At 33.1% G+C, this 22485-nt stretch overlaps 1 protein-coding gene across 2 annotated transcripts in view; it reads left to right on the top strand.

The window, feature by feature from the left end:
* Nucleotides 1-20443: 20443 nt before the first annotated feature.
* Nucleotides 20444-22485, top strand: part of LOC144557205 (disease resistance protein RPP13-like) — a 49112-nt gene continuing 47070 nt past the window's right edge. For both annotated transcript variants that reach the window (XM_078305744.1, XM_078305743.1), the window contains exon 1: nt 20444-21060. In XM_078305744.1, coding sequence (XP_078161870.1) covers nt 20444-21060 — 617 coding nt within the window. The remainder of the gene's footprint in view (nt 21061-22485) is intronic.

Raw genomic sequence — 22485 nt, 5'->3', positions numbered from 1 at the left:
TGGAGCACTGTAGTAGTGTCCCTATACAGCAAGATAATAGGACATTTACAATCTCAATACAACACTCACATTGAAGGTGTATGTACCACTCCAGTAGTGTCTCTAGATAGCAAGATAATAGGGCATTTAGAACCCTAACACAACACTCCAATTGAAGGTGTTTGCAGCACTCTTGTAGTGTCTCCAGATTGTAATATAATAGGGCATTTACAACCTTAATACAACAATCCAATTGAAGGTGTTTGGAGCACTGTAGTAGTGTCTCCATATTGCAAGATAATACGGCATTTACAACCCTAATACAACAGTTCAATTGAAGGTGTTTGGGGCACTCTTGTATTGTCTCCATATTGCAAGATAATAGGGCATTTACTGTTAGATATGTGTTCTAAAAGTTATCTTATGTTGATCAATTTTACATGTTATGTTTATGAATCGGATGCTACATGCATTTTGTTCCATGAAATTTATGTTTATCAAAAACTTGTTCGCTTACAAAGGTATGCTACAAAGTGTCAGGTACAGCGAGCTGTACCAGTTTAAACCTTGAATCTACTCTCGTCTTGGGTTGCAAGTGCACAACCCTATCCGTATAGCATAATAAGGTATCGATCCTCAGGGACGGTTTAATTTGATTCTAAATTCCTACAAATTCGAGTTAGGTACTAGAAGTGTGAAAGGTTTGGTTTGAATTCGTTTTAATTTCTCAATTCAATAACAAAATAGTTGTGTTCAAGAGGATGCTCTTGGTCTTGAACCATAGAACTTTATCTGATGACAAACATAAATCTCTAAAATGTTCACAAACTTGGTTATTAGCTTGGAACACTAATATACCATAATAAGTTTGTCATGTTGATTAAAGTACATTGTAGTTCTATGAATGTTGATAAAGGCTTATCGTTTACTAACATGAGTATATGAAAGGTTTCATATATTGAACAGACCTAACGAATGAAAATATTATATGGGCTATGTTAGTGTCATTAATATTTTCATTGTATCTCGGAATTCTAAGATATGAGATGTATTTCTTTTTCACATGAGAAATATATAATGTAATTAGTATTAAAAGCTACTTATCATAAGTGGGGATAAAAATATTAGTTCCTTGTATATAAATTATGCGGGAGAAAGTTATATGTCAATAGTATCATTGCCCCTCATTTATAATGAGTGATGATATTTTATGGGCCCCTTGGTAAAGTAGAATTATAATGCATGCAATATAACTGAAGTGCAGTTATATATTTATAATTTACTTAAGAGTCCAACTTTGTATATTATTCATAATATCATGTGGCAAGGAATGGACACAAGTAATGTTATTCATAATATCACGTGGTGAATTTATACGATTAATTAAATTGGTTAAACTATGCATCTTAATTTTTGGTCTAACTATTTTAGATGAAGAAATATACTATTTTCTATTTTGATTTTTAATTTCGAGGACGAAATTTATTTTTAAGGGGGGAATAAATGTTACATTCCGAAATTTTAAAACATGATTAAAATTTTAAATCGATCAATTTGCTTGAATAAATATTTTAATTAACTTAATGATCATTCAAAAATTTTCTGACCGACTAAAACGAAACTAAAATTTCGAAATATAAAGGAAGTATGAAATTATGTATATTAAAATTTAGAGTTTAAACATAAAATAAAATATAACAATACGAATTATTTGTACACATAAATTATGAAATTTATAAATCTTGTTTATTAAGGAATTATAGAAGTTTAATTAAATAAATATATATAAATAGAGATGTACAATTAATACCGAATGATTTGAATATTAGAATAGAGAAATAAAAGTACAAAATATTCACACGAAATTAATCGCAAAATTTTAGGAAACTTCGATTCGAAATTATAGTAGAAACAGATTTTAAACCAATTAAATGATATCATATTGAAATCCGAATTGTTTGGACCATCCGATTAAATCTAACACCGATCTTAAAGGTTGTAATTTAAATGTTGGAATTATACCAACCTCTCATCTAATCTAGCACGAATCTTGATGCATCCTTTTTAATACACCCTTCTCTCTTTCTCTTCTCTCCCTCTACGTGACAGACCCGAACCCCCCTCCCCATCCCGTCCCCTCTCCTTTCTTCTACGCCAAAGCCAGGAGGGCCCCGCCCTCCCCTCTCCCGTCGCCGGCGGACCCACCGAAACCGCCCCTTTGCTCTCCTCTCGTCCTCTCTGGCCGTGAGAGCCCCAGATCCGGCCCCCCCCGCTCCCTCCCCTCTCTTCTACACCGAAAACAGGGGGCTCCGCCCCAACTCTCTCCTCTCTTTCCTTCTCGATCCGACCCACCAGACCCGCCCGAAACCCCTGCCCCTCCTCCTCTTTTCCCGCCTCCCCTCCCCTCCCGTGAAACCCTAGAAACTAGGGTTTAGGCGTGGCGCTGCCCCGATGTAACTTGGTGCCGTGATGGTGATGGCTTGGTGCTGCCTTGGTGCTATTTCGGTGCTAGGAAGCATTTCCTTCCTCTTTGCTTGCTGATTTGATCGTTGCCAAAAGCAAAGCGTGACACCTTGAAAACCGGCTTGTTAAGAGAGACACCTAAATTGGGTAATTTTTAATTAACGGTTTTGAAAGCTCAATTGCTGTTGTATCGGATCTTTGATATGTTGAGATTGCTTGCTCGGGTTGTTGATTTTCCCGACTCGATCGAATTGCTCGAATAAATTAAGTATAAGGGGTTATATTGCAAAATGATTTTATTAATGGTCGGAATTGTAAAATATATGACCATAGTGATTTGTATGAATTAAAGGGAATTGTAGTTAGGATTTTGTAAAGGGAATTATAGTTAATTACACCTTTGCTCGGGTTGTTGATTTTCCCGGTAAATGGTGCTGACTTGAGGCTTGAGTCGTGTTATTAATTTATGATGTGCCTGTTCTGATCTGACCTGTGGCTTGTCTCTGTTTTGCTGGTTTTATGGTGCTGACTTTGTGTGTGTACCAGCCCTTGACTTGACAGGGACCAACAATGTAAATAAATTAAATTGAGGGTTGTTTCGTGCAAAATACAAGCCTTGGGAATTTTGATAAAAATAAGGGGTATGAATTGTAAAATATAAGGCCTTATATGAGTTGTATAAATATAAGGGGCCAACTTGTAAGATGTAAATTGTTTGAGGCTATGGCCGGCCTATGCATTAGAAATGTTATAAATGGACTTGGAGTAAATTGTGAATTGTTAATTAGCGGCTTAAACCCTTGCTAAATTATGGGCCTTTAATTAAATTGAATTGGAATAAAATAATTGATCCGTCAAAAGGGCCGACCATATATATATGTAAATTTGGAATTGGACTTGAATTAAAATGATTATAAATGAGCCGAAAGGTATAAAAGAATTGACGAATGGAAAGACGGCTTTTGGAATTTAAGTTTTGAGAATGTAACCGAACTAAACCAAGTAAACGTATAATATAGGTGTAGGCTCAGTCGAGCAAGATTTCGCGAGGCAATTCGAGACGCCTGATCTTTAAATTAAGTGGTACGCTCGTCATAATAAGGTGCGGGATTCTTGGACTTGTTTGATACTTTATTTTCAGGAATTAAACTGTGTATTCGTTTGTCATGTTGAATATCATTGATTGCATCATTGAATTGTGTAAAGCATTTGCATAGCCCAATCAAATTAAACTCGAATTGATATGACTTGAGTGATTTGCATGCTGGTATGGTTGTAGGTTGTGTCGATCTATCATGATCTGATTTGATTGAAAGTCACCACGATTTGATTTGATTTGATTTGATATGTATGTGATTGTATGTGAATGGATTTACGAAGTTAAGCACTTGGATCCAATGAATTTGCCAAGTCGGGCTGTATGCTGACTTGGATTACCAGGATCCTAAATGGCCTTAGGTGAACGGCCCTCAATATTCCCAGTACCGGTTGGGACGAGGGAGGGTGATTATGTTATGAGATGTGATTGGAAATCGTGGGTGACATGTGTAACGTCTATGGCTCTGTGGCATTCTCCTACGTGTTAATGCATTTGAAAGGTCAATTGAATATTACGACTATTGGAATGATTCCAGAGAGGATTTTCTTTATATGATTCAAACCAGACCTTAATAAACTGTTAAGCCAAGCGATTGCAGATGGGTGTCAGATAAAGGGTCCAGCGGTTGGCCATCTGTAGGTGTCAGTAACCCTACAGATGTGGGTTTGATAATGGTTCAGCTCGAAAGAACATCTGTAATTGCTACAAGCCCTAATGAACTGAGTTATGAATCGAGTTAAGCCAAAATATATATGTTGTGTTTGAAATTCATCTTGGAAATTCCGTGAACTGTGTTGCAGGTTGAATTAACTGTTGTCGTGCATTGGCATTCTGTTATTTATGATTATATGTATCTGTTTGCATTGTTTATTGTTGGGTTTCATTTTTGAATATAAAGTTTGATTGCAAATCCAATAATTCAACTGTGGCAAAATTCGCACTGAGAATTTATTCTCACCCCCCCCTCTCCCGATTATTTTCAGGTTCATTACACGGACGCAGCAAATGAGGATATTGGCAATGCATATAAAAGATCCACTGCCTTGCGTGTATATGTGACGCTTGATTTATACACGCAGCAGGCTGTCAGACCCGGTGGATTTGGGGTGTGACAGCAACACTCCAATTAATGGTGTTTGGAGCACTCTAGTAGTCTCTCCAGTTCGCACTATAATAGGGCATTTACAACCCTAATACAACACTCGAATTGAATGTGTATGGATCACTCTAGCAGTGTCTTCAGATGACAAGATAATAGGGCCTTTATAAACCTAATAAAACACTCCAATTGAAGGTGTTTGGAGCACTCCAGTAGTGTCTCCATATTGCAAGATAATAGGGCATTTACAACCCTAATACAACAGTTCAATTGAAGGTGTTTAGAGCACTCTTGTAGTTTCTCCATATTGCCAGATAATAAGGCATTTACAACTCTAATAAAACACTCCAATTGAAAGTGTTTGGAGGACTCTTGTAGTGTCTCTATATAGCAAGATAATAGGGCATTTTACAACCCTGATACAACACTCCAGTTGATGGTGTTTGAAGCAATCCGGTAGTGTCTCTATAAAGCAAGATAATAGGGCATTTACAAACCTAATACAACTCTCAAGTTGATGGTGCTTGAAGCTCTCCAGTAGTGTCTCTAGATTGCATGATAAAAGAGCATTTACAACCCTAATACAACAGTCGAGTTGAAGGCGCTTGGAGCGTAATAGTAGTGTCTCCAGATTATAAGATAAGGCATTTACAACCCTAATACAACACTCCAATTGAAGGTGTTTGGTGCACTCTAGTAGTGCCCCCTTACAGGAAGATAATAGGGCATCTACAACCTTAATACAACACTCACATTGAAGGTATTTGGAGCACTCTAGTAGTGTTTCCAGATTGCAAGATAATAGGGCATTCACAACCTTAATACAACACTCCAATTGAAGGTATTTGGAGCACTCTTGTGGTGTCTCTATATAGCAAGATAGCGCATTTACAACCCTAATACAACACTCCAATTGATGGGGTTTCGAGCACTCTAGTAGTATCTCCAGATTGCACGATAGTAGGGCATTTACAACAGTAATGAAACACTCCAATTGTTGCTGTTTGGAGCACTCTAGTAGGGTCTCCAGATGGCTTGATAATATGATATTTACAACCCTAATACAACACTTCAATTGAAGCTGTTTAGAGCACTGTAGTAGTGTCCCTATACAGCAAGATAATAGGGCATTACAACCTTAATACAACACTCACATTTGAAGGTGTTTGGAGCACTCTAGTAGTGTCTCTAGATTGCAAGGTAATAATGCAACACTCCAATTAATGGTGTTTGGAGCACTCTAGTAGTCTCTCCAGTTCGCAATATAATAGGGCATTTACAACCCTAATACAACACTCGAATTGAATGTGTATGGATCACGCTAGCAGTGTCTTCAGATGACAAGATAATAGGGACTTTATAAACATAATAAAACACTCCAATTGAAGGTGTTTGGAGCACTCCAGTAGTGTCTCCATATTGCAAGATAATAGGGCATTTACAACCCTAATACAACAGTTCAATTGAAGGTGTTTGGAGCACTCTTAGTGTCTCCATATTGCCAGATAATAAGGCATTTACAACTCTAATAAAACACTCCAATTGAAAGTGTTTGGAGGACTCTTGTAGTGTCTCTATATAGCAAGATAATAGGGCATTTACAACCCTGATACAACACTCCAGTTGATGGTGTTTGAAGCACTCCTGTAGTGTCTCTATAAAGCAAGATAATAGGGCATTTACAAACCTAATACAACTCTCAAGTTGATGGTGTTTGAAGCACTCCAGTAGTGTCTCTAGATTGCATGATAAAAGGGCATTTACAACCATAATACAACAGTCGAGTTGAAGGTGCTTGGAGCGTAATAGTAGTGTCTCCATATTATAAGATAATAAGGCATTTACAACCCTAATACAACACTCCAATTGAAGGTATTTGGAGCACTATAGTGGTGTCTCTATACAGCAAGATAATAGGGCATTTACAACCTTAATACAACACTCAAATTGAAGGTGTTTGGAGCACTCTAGTAGTGTCTCCAGATTGCAAGGTAATAAGGCAATAACAACCCTACTACAACACTCCAATTAAAAGTGTTTGAAGCATTGTTGTAGTGTCTCCAGGTTGCAAAATAATAGAGTATTTACAACCCATCATCAGACCTCTACATTTTTTTTTAATAAAATGTAGCACCACTATCAGAGGATATTATTAGCTTGTGCAGATGACTATCCTAGACATAGATCGTCTCATGATATATAGGCACTATGGGAAACTATTACTTTGTTAGGTAATTTAAATAATTTTTCGTCCCTGTCGATTAGGAATAATAATTTTAATTTTACATTACAGTTATATCTTCCACATAATGTTGATGACTTTTAGAAAAGAGCAACTTGATTTTAGAAAATTCGTACTTGATTTTAGATTATATATAGAAAATTCCACATAATGGCGATGGTCTTCTAAACGGGAGCAGATCACCTGCCCCCCGGGGTGCAGGATTTTCCTGCCCCCTCAGTCACTGTGGGGTGGGGTCAGGTTTAGGGTGGGTGGGGCCGGGTTTAGGGTTTGGGGTGGGTGGGGCCTACTAACAGTGACTCTGGGGGCAGGAGATTCGATCCCCTTCTAAACACGTACGACAACTTGATTTTAGAATAAATTAACCCCGGGACCAGAAGACTAGAGGAGGGTATGCTATGATAATAGGATTGATTGATTCACTTTTGTACTATACTGACACTACTACAAAAACGGAATCTTCTATCACCCATTTTCTTTACGGTTTAGATCAATTCTAGAATGAAGCCAATAAATTAAAGAAATTGTGGCAAGTTAGTAAATAAATTTAAAGATTACTCTATCAATTGTGCCCTCAGGACCTGATAGGAGATGTACACCAATTTTTTTTTACTATTGATCACTGGTAGAGTTGTATTATTATCCTAACTGATATAATTATTTGATGTTCTTCTGATATCAGTTAATACATTAGTACTGATTTATGCAAAATAAATTTGTTCTGTTGGCTGTGTTTTAATCGTTAGAATATAGATACTTTAATTTCCCGCCTATTCACTGGATCGACATCATTAATTTTCGCACTGCTCACTTTCTAATCAAATTAATTTCTCTCATGTCTCTTTTCTTCCTCTATATTTCTTCATCTTGTCTAATCATATTGTCTTTAATCTTGTAGGTTGTTTATATTTAATTAATACTAAATATATTAATTATTTGAATAATGGATAGGCAAGTTTAATGTGGAATATTTTTTCATGTATCACTAGTGGAGAATATACAATTAGTGTCGCCTTAAAAAACCGACACTAATACTTTAGTATCGGCTATTTACAAAAAACCGACACTAATAATATTAGTGTCGGCTAAATCGGCTAATAACTGAGAATTAGTGTCGGCTGTTTATAAACAACCGACACTAATGTATTAGTGTCGGCTATTTATAAACAACCGACACTAATACTTAACAATTAGTGTCGGCTCTTTATAAACATCCGACACTAATACATTAGTGTCGCCTTTTTATAAACAGCCGACACTAATTCTCAGTTATTAGTGTCGGCTATTTATAAACAGCCGACATTAAAGCTAAAAAAATTTCATTTTAAGTCCCGCGCACATCTTTCAAACGCACGCCTAGGGTTTAAAACATCTCCTTCACTTCGCTTCACGCTTCTCTCCGATCTGATCTTCTCAAACCGAGCCGCTTCTAGGCGAATACCAGATCTTCTCAAACCGAGCATGCTTCAGTCCAAGGGGCGTAACTTTTGATCCGTCCGTCGGATCGGGCTGAAATTTTGACAGGAGCTCCGCAGCCCCAAATCCAAGCTAACTTCCTTTCCAGCCCGATCCGACCGTCGGATCAGCGATTTTTCGAATTTTCTTTACAATTTCAGTCCGATCTAACTTATAGTCTTTATAATTTTAGAGTTTTTAGGGTCTTTTATGTATTTTTTATGTATTTTCTGTTTTAGGGTTTGTATTTAAACATATTTTATGTATTTTCTGTTTTAGGGTTTGCACAAACCATTTATAAGAATTATTTAGTAAGCAATTTGGATGATATTTTATTTAGTGAGTGTTATTTGTAAATTATGATGAATTATTTGATATCTTTGTTTTATATATAGTTCAGCAAAAATATATGAGCATTCCAGAACAAAAATTTTCATTTTTAGAATTTCCTATGATTTATAGTGAATTTTTGAAATTTTTTTTAAAAAAAAAAAAAAAACATTAGTGTCGGCTATTTATTAAAAAGCCGACATTAATAAGTATTAGTGTCGGTTATTTAATTAATAGCCGACACTAATAAGTATTAGTGTCGGTTATTTAATTAATAGCCGACACTAAAAGGTAGTATTAGTGTCGGCCATTTAATAAATAGCCGACACTAATGGCTTACTTTTAGTGTCGGCTATTTACAAAGTATTAGTATCAGCCCGATTAGTGTCGCCTAATGTCCGACACTAATACCCATAAACATCCGACACTAATTCCAAGTTCTCCACTAGTGTATGTTGTTTATATTGAATGTTGAATTAATATTTCTTGAATCATATATGTATATTATGTATATATGTTGAATAACAAATTCATCCAAGAACCTAATCTACTTCTATTGGTTATGAGGGTCCAACCGATAGAAATATCAATTGGATTTTATTGCTCTGCCTTTAATTCTTATCTCCTCCCTATCTAATCAAATAAATATCTGTGCTTTTTCTCTCCTCCCTATTTTATTGTCCTTATCCGAGAACTAGTAAGTAATCTATTTGTCTGTTGCCCACCAAGCAGCATTTTTATTTTGTTAGGAAAAGAACAAGAGAGATTAGGCATTGGGCCAGACAGGCCCAGTATTATAAATAAGGGAGCTGTTCTAATTGGGCCAACGCAGAAAGAGCCATCGGAAGTCGGAACCCTCTACTGCAGAACATGTCACACTCGCCAAATTGAGGAAAATGTAGGTCCCATAACCATAGGAAGTAAATCGGAGTCTGATGGGTATCAGAGCCATCCAATGTGATTTAAGATTCGTGCACATGCACCCCGCTCTGAGATTCATGCACACATATTTTAAAGCACTAAATTTATTTCCGAAATTAATGAGATTATCTATGTCTAGAATAGTCATCTGCACTAGCTAATAATACTCTGATAGTTATGCTACATTTTATTTAAAAAAATGTAGAGGTCTGATAGTAGAGAAATAATCAATTTGCCTTGGAAAATCGATCAATTATAAAAGTGACAATTTTCTGAACATGCTACATTTTTTCCTTAATATAGGTTAAAGTTCGTACTTTTTAAAATTTAAAGTGTGTTTTAATCAGTGTTCTAAATAGCGCTCTATAGGGTTTTTGGATCCTAAACGCTAAGCTATGACATAATAACGCGCTATTTGAGCTACGGACGCTATAGCGGTAATAGCGGTCCGCTATAGCACATAGCGTGTAGCGCAAATAGCGTCTGCTATGCAACATTTACTATTTTTGTTTTTTTCAATTTATATGAGCTTTAAATAAAGGCTCAGATTGGATTTTAACCGCAATTTTTTTTTTTTGCAATTGACGTACTAAGCTTTATATTAAACTATTAAATATTTAATGAGAGATCTATCAAATGAAATCAAAATAAGGAAGCTACAACGCGCTATACAACATGAGCTGTTTTTTTTTCTTTTTTTCAATTTATTTGGGTTTTAAATAAAGGCTTAGATTGAATATATTAAGATATTTCTTGAAGTAACAAAATGATACTTACTATACAGTAGTTTGAATATTTTGAATATATTAAAATAGTTAATTATGCCATGATGTCTAGGCTATTTTGAAATTTAAATAGAAAAAAGATAAATTATGTCATGATGCTGAATATATTTTGAATAGAAAAAGATTGATAGTTTATGATATTAGTATTATTATGGATATTTTGAGTCGCAATTTGGACTTTGTATTGGTTCAATATGAATATTATAATTTTTTAATCAATTTGACATTATTTATTGTTCTATGAGACTTAGATAATGTTGATATTTAGTACAAATATATGATATAATTTTTATAAAAAAAAGAAAACACTATGTAGCATAGCTTTCGCTATAGCGGCGCTATTTGCTATAGCTTTTTTTGTAGGCTTTCCGCTATGACGCGATAAACGCTATTTAGAACTTTGGTTTTAATAAAAAAATGGGTAGATTTGTGATTTTTTGAAATTTAGAAGGGTAAATATGACATTATGAATTTTAGAGGGGAATAAGTAATTTTCAAGTTTTTGACGGGTATACATGAAATTCACCCTACTTATTTTATTCAATGTTGAAACAAATTAAACCAAACAAAAATTAACAAATTCTTGTCTAAGATTGAGATGGAACATGTTGAATAGTACATGGTTCAAGAAAATTCTTCGTTTATGTGATGCAATTCTACTGTGAAAAGACAACACTAAAAACATTTTGGGTTCTATCTTGATTGGAGTTTTGTTATTGCACGTTTGTTGAAGAAAAAAGTAATTCATGTTGGAGCTATTATTCTGTGCAGAGAAAACAATTCAGAATTGGAAAGCAGAAACAGATAGCGAGGGAGTTGACTAGGGATCGAATTGATTTGCACAAGTCTTGTTATGATCCTCAGTATAAAATAATGAAGATGGAAGAAATCGAGAATTTATTATTCATAGAAATTATTAAAAAATAATCGAAAAAAATAGAAAGAATATCCCAGTTGTTAGATCTATAAAAAGATCGGAGACATCTTTTTAATTCCAAAGTTTGGATTGAAAAATATGATAACCATCCAATCTAATAATAAATAAAAGTTTGGGTGGGTACCATTTTTACGGTGCAACCTTTGGAACGGAAAAAATACATCCGATCTTTCCATGAGATCAAACAACTGAATATTTTTCTGTAAATATTTTTTCATATTTTTATGAAAAAAAATTCTCGAAGAAATCAAGAGACATACTGGTAGTATGTAAGATCATATGTTTGAATCTGATCAAAATTTACTTATGAATATTTAAAGTTGAATACGTTCAATTCCAACTTTGTCTGAAAAAATATAGTCATTAAACTAGTACTAATCTGAAAAGTGCTTAACTGGTATTTCTATGAAAATTATTCTTTATGAGTGGATGAATTCAAGTATAAACTATACTGATGTAAGAAAAATAGGTATTGCTTGGAGCATGTGATATAAGTAGATTTCAACTGATGATGTGTAAGGAAATAAATATTACTTACAATATGTGGTAAGAGATGGAACGTGTTGAATAGTACATGTTCAAGAAAAATCTTCGTTCAAGGGTGCTGCAAATTCTACGGTGAATATTAAGATAGCTACACTCCAAATTCCAAAGTTTTTATTAATATCCACCATTAAATAAGAAAATACAAATATATCCAACATCTTTTGGTACTTTAAAAATACAAATAAACATTTTTTAATTTTTTTAGAACTGTTAGGAATTCTAGCGTCTTGATTTTTGTTTTATTTTAGATGTGTTTATTTTGTTAAAAATGAATTTGGTAGTATGGTAAACAAAAGTAGTAATTTCACATTAGACCCTATATGACATTAAACTTAGCCATAAATTAATATGTTTAAAATTTTGTTTTAGTTGGCTGTACTGGGTCAAGTTATATATATGATGTGTGTACACATTGTTGAAAAATTAAATGGACCGGCAGCAAGTTCTCATGCACTCACTTTGTCTTCTGATGCAGCTAATGAAAGAAATAGTTGAGTCGGGTGAAGAATTGATGCCCCATAGAAATTGTTCGATTGCAAATTCCACAGAAATAGAGGGGTCCACACAAAGAACTCTGATCAGGAAGTTTACAAAGAATTGAGGTTTTGTGATGTTGGTTCTATCGAAACCATGGTTTGTGACTCTGTATTAACCGATAGGTGTGAAATTAAAGTATCTATAATCTAATGATTCAAAACACAACCAACAGAACAAATTTATTTTTCATAAATTAGTACAAATGTATTAACTGATATCAAAAGAACATCAAATAATTATATCGGTTAGGATAATAATACCACTATAAGAAATTTCATATTTTAATTTGGTACTCTACCAGGACTGATAAAAAAAATTGGTGTCCATATCCTATCGGTTCCTGAGGGCACAATCGATAGAGTAATCTTTCAATTTATTTACTAACTTGTAACAATTTGTTTAGTTTATCAGTTTCAAACTAGAATCGATCTAAACCGTAAAGAAAATGAGTGATAGAAGATTCCGTTTTTACAGTAGTGTCAGTATAATACAAAAGTGAATTAATCAATCCTATATCACACAACAAGAATGAGACACTTTTCGCGAGGATAAAAAAGTGACTTTTTGCTACGGACGACCATCGTAAAAGCGTTTTTTCCCTAGCAAAAAATGTCTACTTTGTTGTAGTGTCACTGGTCTTCCGGTCCCGGGCTTAATTTATTCTAAAATCATGTTGTCGTTTTTAGAAGACCATCGCTGCCAACCTCTTTTCCAAAAGTCATTAACATTATGTGGAAGATATAATTGTAATTAAAAATTAAAATTACTATTCCTAATTGACTGAGACCAAATTATTTTTAAATTACCTAACAAAGTAATAGTTGCCCATAGTGCCTATATATCATGAGACGATCTATGTCTAGGATAGTCACCTGCACTAGCTAATAATATCATATGATAGTAGTGCAATATTTTATTAAAAAAATGTAGAGGTCTGATAGAGGCGTCAGAAGTAGAGAAATAATCAATTTGTCCTGGAAAATCAATCAATTATAAAATTGACATTTTTTTCGAACATGCTACTTTTTTTTCTTAATATAGGTTAAAATTCGTACTTTTTAAAATTTAAAATGTGTTTTAATAAAAAATGGATAAATTTGTGTTTTTTAAATTTAGAAGGGTAAATATGATATTATGAATTTTAGAGGGGAAATAAGTAATTTTCAAGTTTTTGACGGGTATACATGAAATTCACCTTATTTATTTTATTCAATGTTGAAACAAATTAAACCAAACAAAAAGTTAACAAATTCATGTCTAAGATCGAGATGGAACATCTTGAATAGTACATGGTCCAAGAAAGTTCTTTGTTCATGGGCGCTTCAATTCTATGGTGAAAAGACAGCACTGAAGACATTTTGCGTTGTATCTTGACTGCAATTTTGTTATTGCACATTTATTCAAGAAAAAAAGTAATCCAAATTAGATCTATTATTCTGTACAGAGACAAAACAATTTAGACTTTGAAAGAAGAAACAGATAGCGAGAGATTTGACTAGGGAGTTGATTTGCACAAGTCTTGTTATAATTTTCAGTATAAAATGATGAAGATGGAAGAAATCGAGAATATATTATTCATAGAATTTTTTTAAAAATGAAAGAAAAAATAGAAACAAAATCTCAGTTGTTAAGATCAGAGACATTTTTTTAGGTCCAAAGTGAGATAATATATTTGAAATCTAATAGAAAATTATATGTGAATATTTAAAGTCGAATATGTTGGATTCCAACTTTATCTAAAAAAATATATTCTTTAGACTAGTACTAATCTGAAAAGTGCTAAACTGCTATTTCTATGAAATTAGATTTTCTCTATTATTTTTTAATAATTTTTATAAATAAAAAATTCTCGAAGAAATCAAGGGATATACTGGTAGTGCTAAGATCATATGTTTGAAATTTGATAGAAAATTACTTGTGGATATTTAAAGTTGAATATGTTTGATTCTAACTTTATCTAAAATTAAAAAATATCTTCTTTAAATTAGTATTAATTTGAAAAGTGCTAAACTGCTATTTCTATGAAATTAGATTTTCTCTATTATTTTTTAATATTTTTATGAATAAAAAATTCTCAAAAAAAATCAAGGGACACAGTTACTAGTAGTGTGTAAGATAATATGTTTGAAATCGGATAAAAGAATACTTATGAATATTTAAAGTTGAATATGTTCGATTCCAACTTTGTCTGAAAAAATATATTCTTTAAACTAGTATTCTATGAAAATTATTCTTTATACGTGGATGAATTCAAGTATAAACTACTGATGTAAGGAAAATAGGTATTACTTGGAGCATGTGATATAAGTAGTTTTCAACTAATAATGTAAGAAAATAAATATTACTTGGGATATATATGTGGTAAGAAATGGAACGTGTTGAATAGTACATGGTTCAAGAAATATCTTCGTTCGAGGGTGCTGCAATTCTACGGTGAAAAGGTAGCTACACTCCAAATTCCGAACTTTTTATTAACATCCACCATTAAATAAAAAAAGGCAAATATATCCAATAATTATTTGTATTTTAAAAAATACAAATAAACTTTTTTTTTTATAAATTCCATTTCTTTTTAGGACTGTCAGGAATTCTAGCAGTTCTGATTTTGTTTTAGATGTGTTCATTTTTTCAAAATGAATTTGACAATATATGATCAACAAAAGTGATAATATCACATTGGACCTGTGACAGTAAACTTGGCCATGAATATATTTAAACTTTAGTTTTGGTTGGTTATACTGGGACTGTTATATGATGTGTGTACACTCTGTTGAAAAATTAAATGGACCAGCAGCAAGTGCTGTTGCCACAGGGAATTCTCATACACTCACTTTGTCTTCTGATGCAGCTAATGAAAGAAATAGTTGAGCCGGGTGAAGAATTGATGTCACATAGAAATCGTTCGACTGCAAATTCCACAAAAATAGAGGGACCCACACAAAGAACTCTGATCCTGAATTTTACAAAGAATTGAGGTTTTGTGATGCTAGTTCTATTGATGCTAAGAAGCGTAGGTGCCTATTTGGTAATTAGTCGATCATGGTTTGTGACTCGGTATAAATGGCTAATAACTAACACGTCTTGCTGACATAGAATCTGTGGTGTCAATTGGTTGCAACAGTTAAGTGAGATAGAGCATGTTACCATGAATACATCGATCTCTTTATTAATTCAATCTTGTTGAGAACTCTTTTAAACAACATTTTCCTTCTTTATACAGAGACATGCATTTTGGACCAATGTATCCATTGCCTTGCATTGTAAAATCATCATTCGCAGATGAAGAGGAGTTTTCTCTCTTTTTTCTCATTTTCTCTCTCTTGCCTATTCAACATCAAATTTTCTATTCTCACGCCCCTTTTTCCTTCTCAATATTTCAAAAATAACTAGCATATATTCATTTGTGTCAGTTTTAGCCTCCTCTTCTCTATCATCGAACTGTCAATTCATTTTTAAAAAAAATAAACACATTTATAAAAAAAACCAGGAATGCCATAATTTCTGACAGTCCTGAAAAGAAATGCAATATCGGAAAAAAAGGTAGGACATATTTGTAAAAATTTGTAAAAATATCAGAACTCCTTGTGCTGCCGATATTTTAAAAAATACAAAAAAAAGTTGGATATATTTGTATTTTTTTTATTTAATGGTGTATATTAGTAAAAAATTCGGCTCGAAATTCATACAATTGATAGTCGTTTTGAGTAATTCAGCTAATTAAGCAACACTTGAGACATTTTGCTTGCATTGTACCTTGAGTGGAATTTTGTAATTACGCATTTATTGTTAAAGCTATTATTCTGTACAGATAAGACAAAACAATTCAGACTTGGAAAAGCAGGTAGTGAAAGACTTGGGAGTTGATTTGCATTATAATTTTCAGGATAAATAAATTGATGAAGATGGAAGAAATCGAGAAGTTGACTTGGGTATTTCTTTGAAATTTTTTAAAATCCCAAACTTTTTTTTTATGATCCACGATTTTCTAAAAGTCAGTAATTTAAATAAACAATAAAAAATTTCTAAAAATTATAAAATTTGGTCTGCAAGCACAATTTAATACGGAGATCAACTTTAACTGTTCAGATCGACATTTCAAACTTTGAAATTGAAGATATAGTTGCGAAGTAAAACACTTGCTTTACTTCACGAAATACCGTAACCAATCGTGTTGAAGGCCTAATGTACTATCTGTTAATTGCAATCTAAATTTATTTTGCAAATCTGGTTTTTCTGTTTTGTTGGGGCCTGCTGATGACGCATGCATAATTGGTGCCGCGACCTTACTACTAATTAGTTTAGTAGCTAGTCGATGAAGGCGTGTGTGAGTTGAAGAAGCAAATTAAATATGACAATCTATTAAAAAAAATTAATGTGTAATTTCTGACAGAGGATAAATATGGACATATGACTCATTCTGAAGTCGATGGTATTATTTATTTGTTTTAAGTATATATATATAGACATCCGAAACCATGTACAATTAATGTATGGATCTTTTCATACACAATGCGTGCGGACACAATCGCAAAACCGTGTGTCATTAGTTTTTCAGACCATGTATAGTATTATAGTCACGTTTTCTGTAGTAGTGGAAGCATGTACGAATTTTCAAATTATGAAACTTTATGCGGAAAAATAAAAATAATTTTTTTTTGGGAAATTAACTGTATGAGTATCACACCAATTAATCTTTTTCTCTTTTGCAGCAAACCATACGACAATTCTTTTTTACAGTCAAATGTCGTTGCCAACAGCACATGTTCAAAGAATTGGGCTACATGAAGACAACCAAAGTGGTCCCATTTTGATAATCACGCTCTTAAATGCAAACAAAAAACCTGAGATGTACAGTCAAGATCGATCATGACAGCATACTTGCCACACTTATCTAACCTATCCTTGATAAGTCATAGTTTTCTCTGGAACGTTGATCGAGCTTTGTGATTAGATGTCCCGGGCCTATCTGAAGTTTTGCAATAAAACTCATATAATTAGAGAGGAAAAAGTTTTTCGAAGTGTCCATTAATTAATACTATTAAATATTCTAATTTTGTCGATCAAAACATTAGATGCTTCCAGATTTGTATTAACAATTTTAGAAACGAGTATATCTTGTAAATTACAAACGAGTACACTTTCTTTTAGTGACAGCTCATTGTCAAAAGAAAATTGCTTTAGTTTTTAACTCTTTGGCTTAGATATATTTCTTGTTAGAAGCAATACATAATTATTTTATTTGATTAATTTGCGAAACATATAATATTGAATTTTACAATTTTTTGATTGAGATATTTGCAAGTTATTTATACGATTTTAAAATGCAATATAGATTGGATAAACTAAGACAATTATCAAGACATTTTATCATTTCGCTAAGTGAAGATAAAATTGGTAAAGTAAATTTCAGGCTGAAATGATAGAGCCAAACAGTTGTGCAATCGTTACAATGATTAATTAAAATTTTAGAATTTCAAAATTCGGTTTCTCTCAGCCAATTTTGCAAGAGATCAATCGTTGGTAACGTTTAAGGTATGCACAGAGAAATAATTAATCGGATTATATCACTAATTGTGACAACCATATATTATTACAATATACAATTCATAAATATATATAGAGGTGGGCTACGGTGAGTTGCGAAGTAAAGCTACTATTTTACTTCACGCTTATATTTTCCAATTTTAAAGTTCAAAACATCAATCCGAACCGTTCATCTTATTCTCCATATTGAAATGTGCTTGGAGCCCAAATTTTACATTTTTTGGAATTTTTTTACTATTTATTAAGCAATTTTGAAAGTCGCTGATCTGATGGTCCAGAAAATTTTACTGTTCACAGCAAAACAGCAATTTTCAAAAATGCTTAATAAATAGTAAAAAAATTCCAAAAAATGTAAAATTTGGTCTCCAAGCACATTTCAATATGGATTAAACATCTAACGTTCGGATCGGTCGTTTGGACTTTCAAAATAAAAATACGGCATGAAGTAGAAACGCGTTTTACTTCGCAACTCACCGTAGCCCACCTCATATATATATTATATATATAATTATGAATTGTGTTCTTTTGCTAAACCATATCTTTTTTTGCTACACTGTTATATTATATATATAATTCATAATTATATTATATATCTTTAGCTTTACTTATTTGTAACTTTTTGCTACACTAGCCAAACTAGGTGTCTTAGTCAGATACCAGTTTGGTACAGTTCGATAGGATAAAACTATTGACAAAGTTGGTTTGACTTCGTGCAACACACCAGTCATATACTTTTTAGTTTTGATTCTACTATTTGTGATCTGCATGAAACCATTCTAGCTCTGTCAATATCTTTGCCCGTTCAATGCAGATATGTACTCCAGCAAGACAGAATGTAACATTCTTTTCTTTAAGCACCAGAATACATTTTTTACCAGCATGCTGAGACACTTGTAATGTAATGTTTCAGGAACAACTGCGAGTTCTAAAAAGACTTAACTTAGCAAAAAAAAGAAAGTATTGTGCTAGTACCATAATCTGCACTATAGAAAACTCTCTACCAGTCAGAGCTACAGATCCCCAAAAATCCCAAATTAAATCATGCATGTAGATTAAGTTATGACAAATATTTTCATGAAAAGAACTAGATAAATGGTGCATCAGTCTTAAAAACCTGTACAACAGACATTCTGGCACTGAACTGAGCAGAAACCATTCAAATAAAATTCCAAAAAATATGATAAAATTCAGGGCAGTACCTAACACCATTTAGAAAAATGATGTGATGTTATATTAGTGACTCGCATTCAAAATTTGGAAGAAAAGAAATGAGGAAGGCAGACTGAAAACTGTAGCACAGTAGCAAGCAGTGCGCTATCCTTGTCCTCTGAACTTGAATTACTTCTGTAACTGAATGGCCAAGGCTAACTATTAATCATCATCTCACTGTTATCATTAGTCTCTAACAGCATCACATAATTGTTGTAATTAATCCTAACAGAATGAGTTAGCTCACAATTATTGCTGCTTCTATTTGTTGACTCGGTTGTCCAGTAACCTCTGGAATGGAGAGCTCCAATGTATTCCTATTAATAAATTAGATACTCATCTTTTGCAACATCTAAAGGACAAATTAAAAATTCAATGTTGAACAAGTATTTTTATTTTTTGAGAATTTCTAACTAAGTAGAAAGTCGCCTGGTTGGTTTACATTGCTTTCAATCCTTATAATTTTGGTTTGATTTTTAGCTAAATTGGCTTAACTATAAGTAGCTGTGATTAATTAATAAATTTAATTTGGTTCCCTTAGTTATATACAATAAATATCTTCTGTGTACTTCAACTATAGGATCACATCCAATCTTGAAAGTTTCAATTAGTCAAAATAATCCAATATATACCGAGTCCCATATCCCCTAAAGTAACTTAATTTTGGAGTTGTGATCCGAACCGTCTGATCAGAAATTCGGGCCAATCCTGCCCTTGTCGAACACACAGGGCCCCTTTAATATTTGTGTTAGAGTAGAACGAACCGTCCGGATCAAACCTAAAAAATTGGGTGACTTTATGATCTCAATTCATATATACCTACACCGGATGATTTTCCCAAATTTAATTATCCCTTCCCATTAATTATTTATTACCTAACAACGAAGACATGTTAGGCATGATTTGAATAAGATTCCTTCCTTGAGAGTTGAGATTGCGCTGAGAAATACATTAATTTTTAATATGGTGCACATTCACGATCTGATCTAAAGTCAATGGAGTAGATGTAGATCAATCAATTATTCTTAAACAATTAAGATAAAGTCAAATACACAATAATGACCCACAATATGGCGTACATGCATGGATGATCATTTTCTATTAATTAATTAATTAATCTTATGAATGCACGAAACAGGCGGCCAATTGAGACCTTTATATAAGCTCCACCGCAGCATCTTATTGGTGTACTGCACAACAAAGCTAATACTGTGCTATATTCACAAAATAGTTCATCCAGATACCACCCAAAATATATATCCACTCTCAAATTTCTTTAATACAACAGAGAAGCTAGATGGCTGAGACCATTGTAAATTTGGTACTCGGCAAGCTCGCTGATGTTGTAGTTAAGGAGGTTTTACTCCTATATGGCGTTGATGAGAAAGTGGAGAAAGTGAGCCATGAACTCACACGGATTCAGGCTTTTCTCAAGGATGCTGACAGAAAGCAGATAAAAGACGAAAGACAGAAAAATTGGGTGAAGGAGGTCAGAGATGTTGCCCACTCTATAGAAGATGTCATAGACATCTTTCTCATGGAGATCCCTCAAAATCCACAAATGTTGGGCAAGAGGGAGGCCATAAAAAACATGCTAAGAAAAACAAAAAAACTCCCTGCTGTACACAACCTTGTAGATGAGATAAACCAGATCCTAGAAAAGATGAAAGAGATCGAAGAGAGCAGAGTCCGGTATGGAATAGATAATTTTGGTGAGGCAAGCGGAGATATAAAGCTACCCATCAGGCCACTGATACTACCTGATATTGATCCCAATATTGTTGGCTTCAAGGCAGATCAGGACCACATTGTCAAGGAGTTGCTTGATGAGACCACAGAGAGACGTTCTGTGGTCTCAATATGCGGAACCGGTGGACTCGGAAAGACTACTCTTGCACAAAAAGTATACAATTGGTAAGCGCTTTTTTTTATTTTCTAAATTGTGTCATGATTTACTATCAGTTTGATTCCAATTCACCTTTCTACCAATTTTAAAATTTTCACTAATTTCGTTTATAAATTAGACACTTTATAGTTCAGACAATTAAAATGGAATACTGGGTTAATATACTTGGTTTAATTATGTAAAACTTGTATTTTATGAGAAAAAGGTCAGCTTTGGTCATAATATTTCTGGAGTCCTTAATGTAAGATAAAATTAAATAAAGTGCTCTGTTACACTCAAATCAGGGTTTTTCATATGTTTTTTATACTGTTTTGCAGAATTTTTCATATTTTTTTATATTGTTTTGAAAAATTCTGAAAAATAGTAAAAAAAATTTCAAAAAATGTAAAATTTGGTCTCCAAGCACATATTAACATGGAGAATATGTTGAGCGCTACAGATCAACCATTTGGACATTGAAAGCACAAAAACGAGTTACAAGCATATGTCCACATATGATTATGGAAGTAGAATAGCCAACCTCTCTCTATATGTATATATATAGAGGAGGGATCGAGTTACAACAAGTTACCACAATCATTTTCTACATACATTTTCCAAGTCCAAATAGTCGATCCAAACCGTTCAACATGATCTCCACAATAAAATGTGCTTCCAGATCAAATTTTACATTTTTTGGAATTTGTTTACTATTTATTAAGATGGGTACAAAATTCAATGGTCTGAATTTGAATAGTTTTTGTACCTATCTTAATAAATAGTAAAAAAATTCCAAAAAATATAAAATTTGGTCTCCAAGCACATTTTATTGTAGAGATCACATCTAACGGTTTGGATCGACGATTTGGACTTTAAAAATATAGAAAATGGTTGTGGTAACTTGTTGTAACTCAAAAATTGTTGTAACTTGATCCCTCCTCATATATATATATATATATATATAGAGTAAGGCTACGCTACTTCGCGAATTAAACAGGTTGTTTTAATTCGTGCTCATATCTCTAGTTTCGAAGTCCAAATAGCCGATCCAAACCGTTAGATGTTTAATCTATATTAAAATGTGCTTGGAGACCAAATTTTACATTTTTTTGGAATTTTTTACTATTTATTAAAATGGTTTGAAAATCGCTATTTTTTAATGGTGCAGAATTTTAATAAAAACAACAATTTTCAAACCATCTTAATAAATAATAAAAAAATTCCAAAAAATGTAAAATTTGGTCTCCAAGCACATTTTAATATAGATTAAACATCTAACGGTTTGGACCTTCAAAACTAGAGATATGAGCGCGAATTAAAACAGCTCTTTTAATTCGCGAAGTAGCGTAGCATTACTCTATATATATATATATAGGAAAATGCTAATATGCTATGCGTAGCATAGAGGGCCTCTGTGTAATGGCTCAATATTTGAGTTTTCAAAATCCTAACAG

Source organism: Carex rostrata, chromosome 7 (genome assembly GCF_964058835.1).
Source record: "Carex rostrata chromosome 7, lpCarRost1.2, whole genome shotgun sequence".
Lineage (NCBI taxonomy): Eukaryota > Viridiplantae > Streptophyta > Magnoliopsida > Poales > Cyperaceae > Carex > Carex rostrata.
The sequence above is the reverse complement of the archived record's forward strand: the minus strand, read 5'-3'. Positions and strand labels throughout refer to the sequence as shown.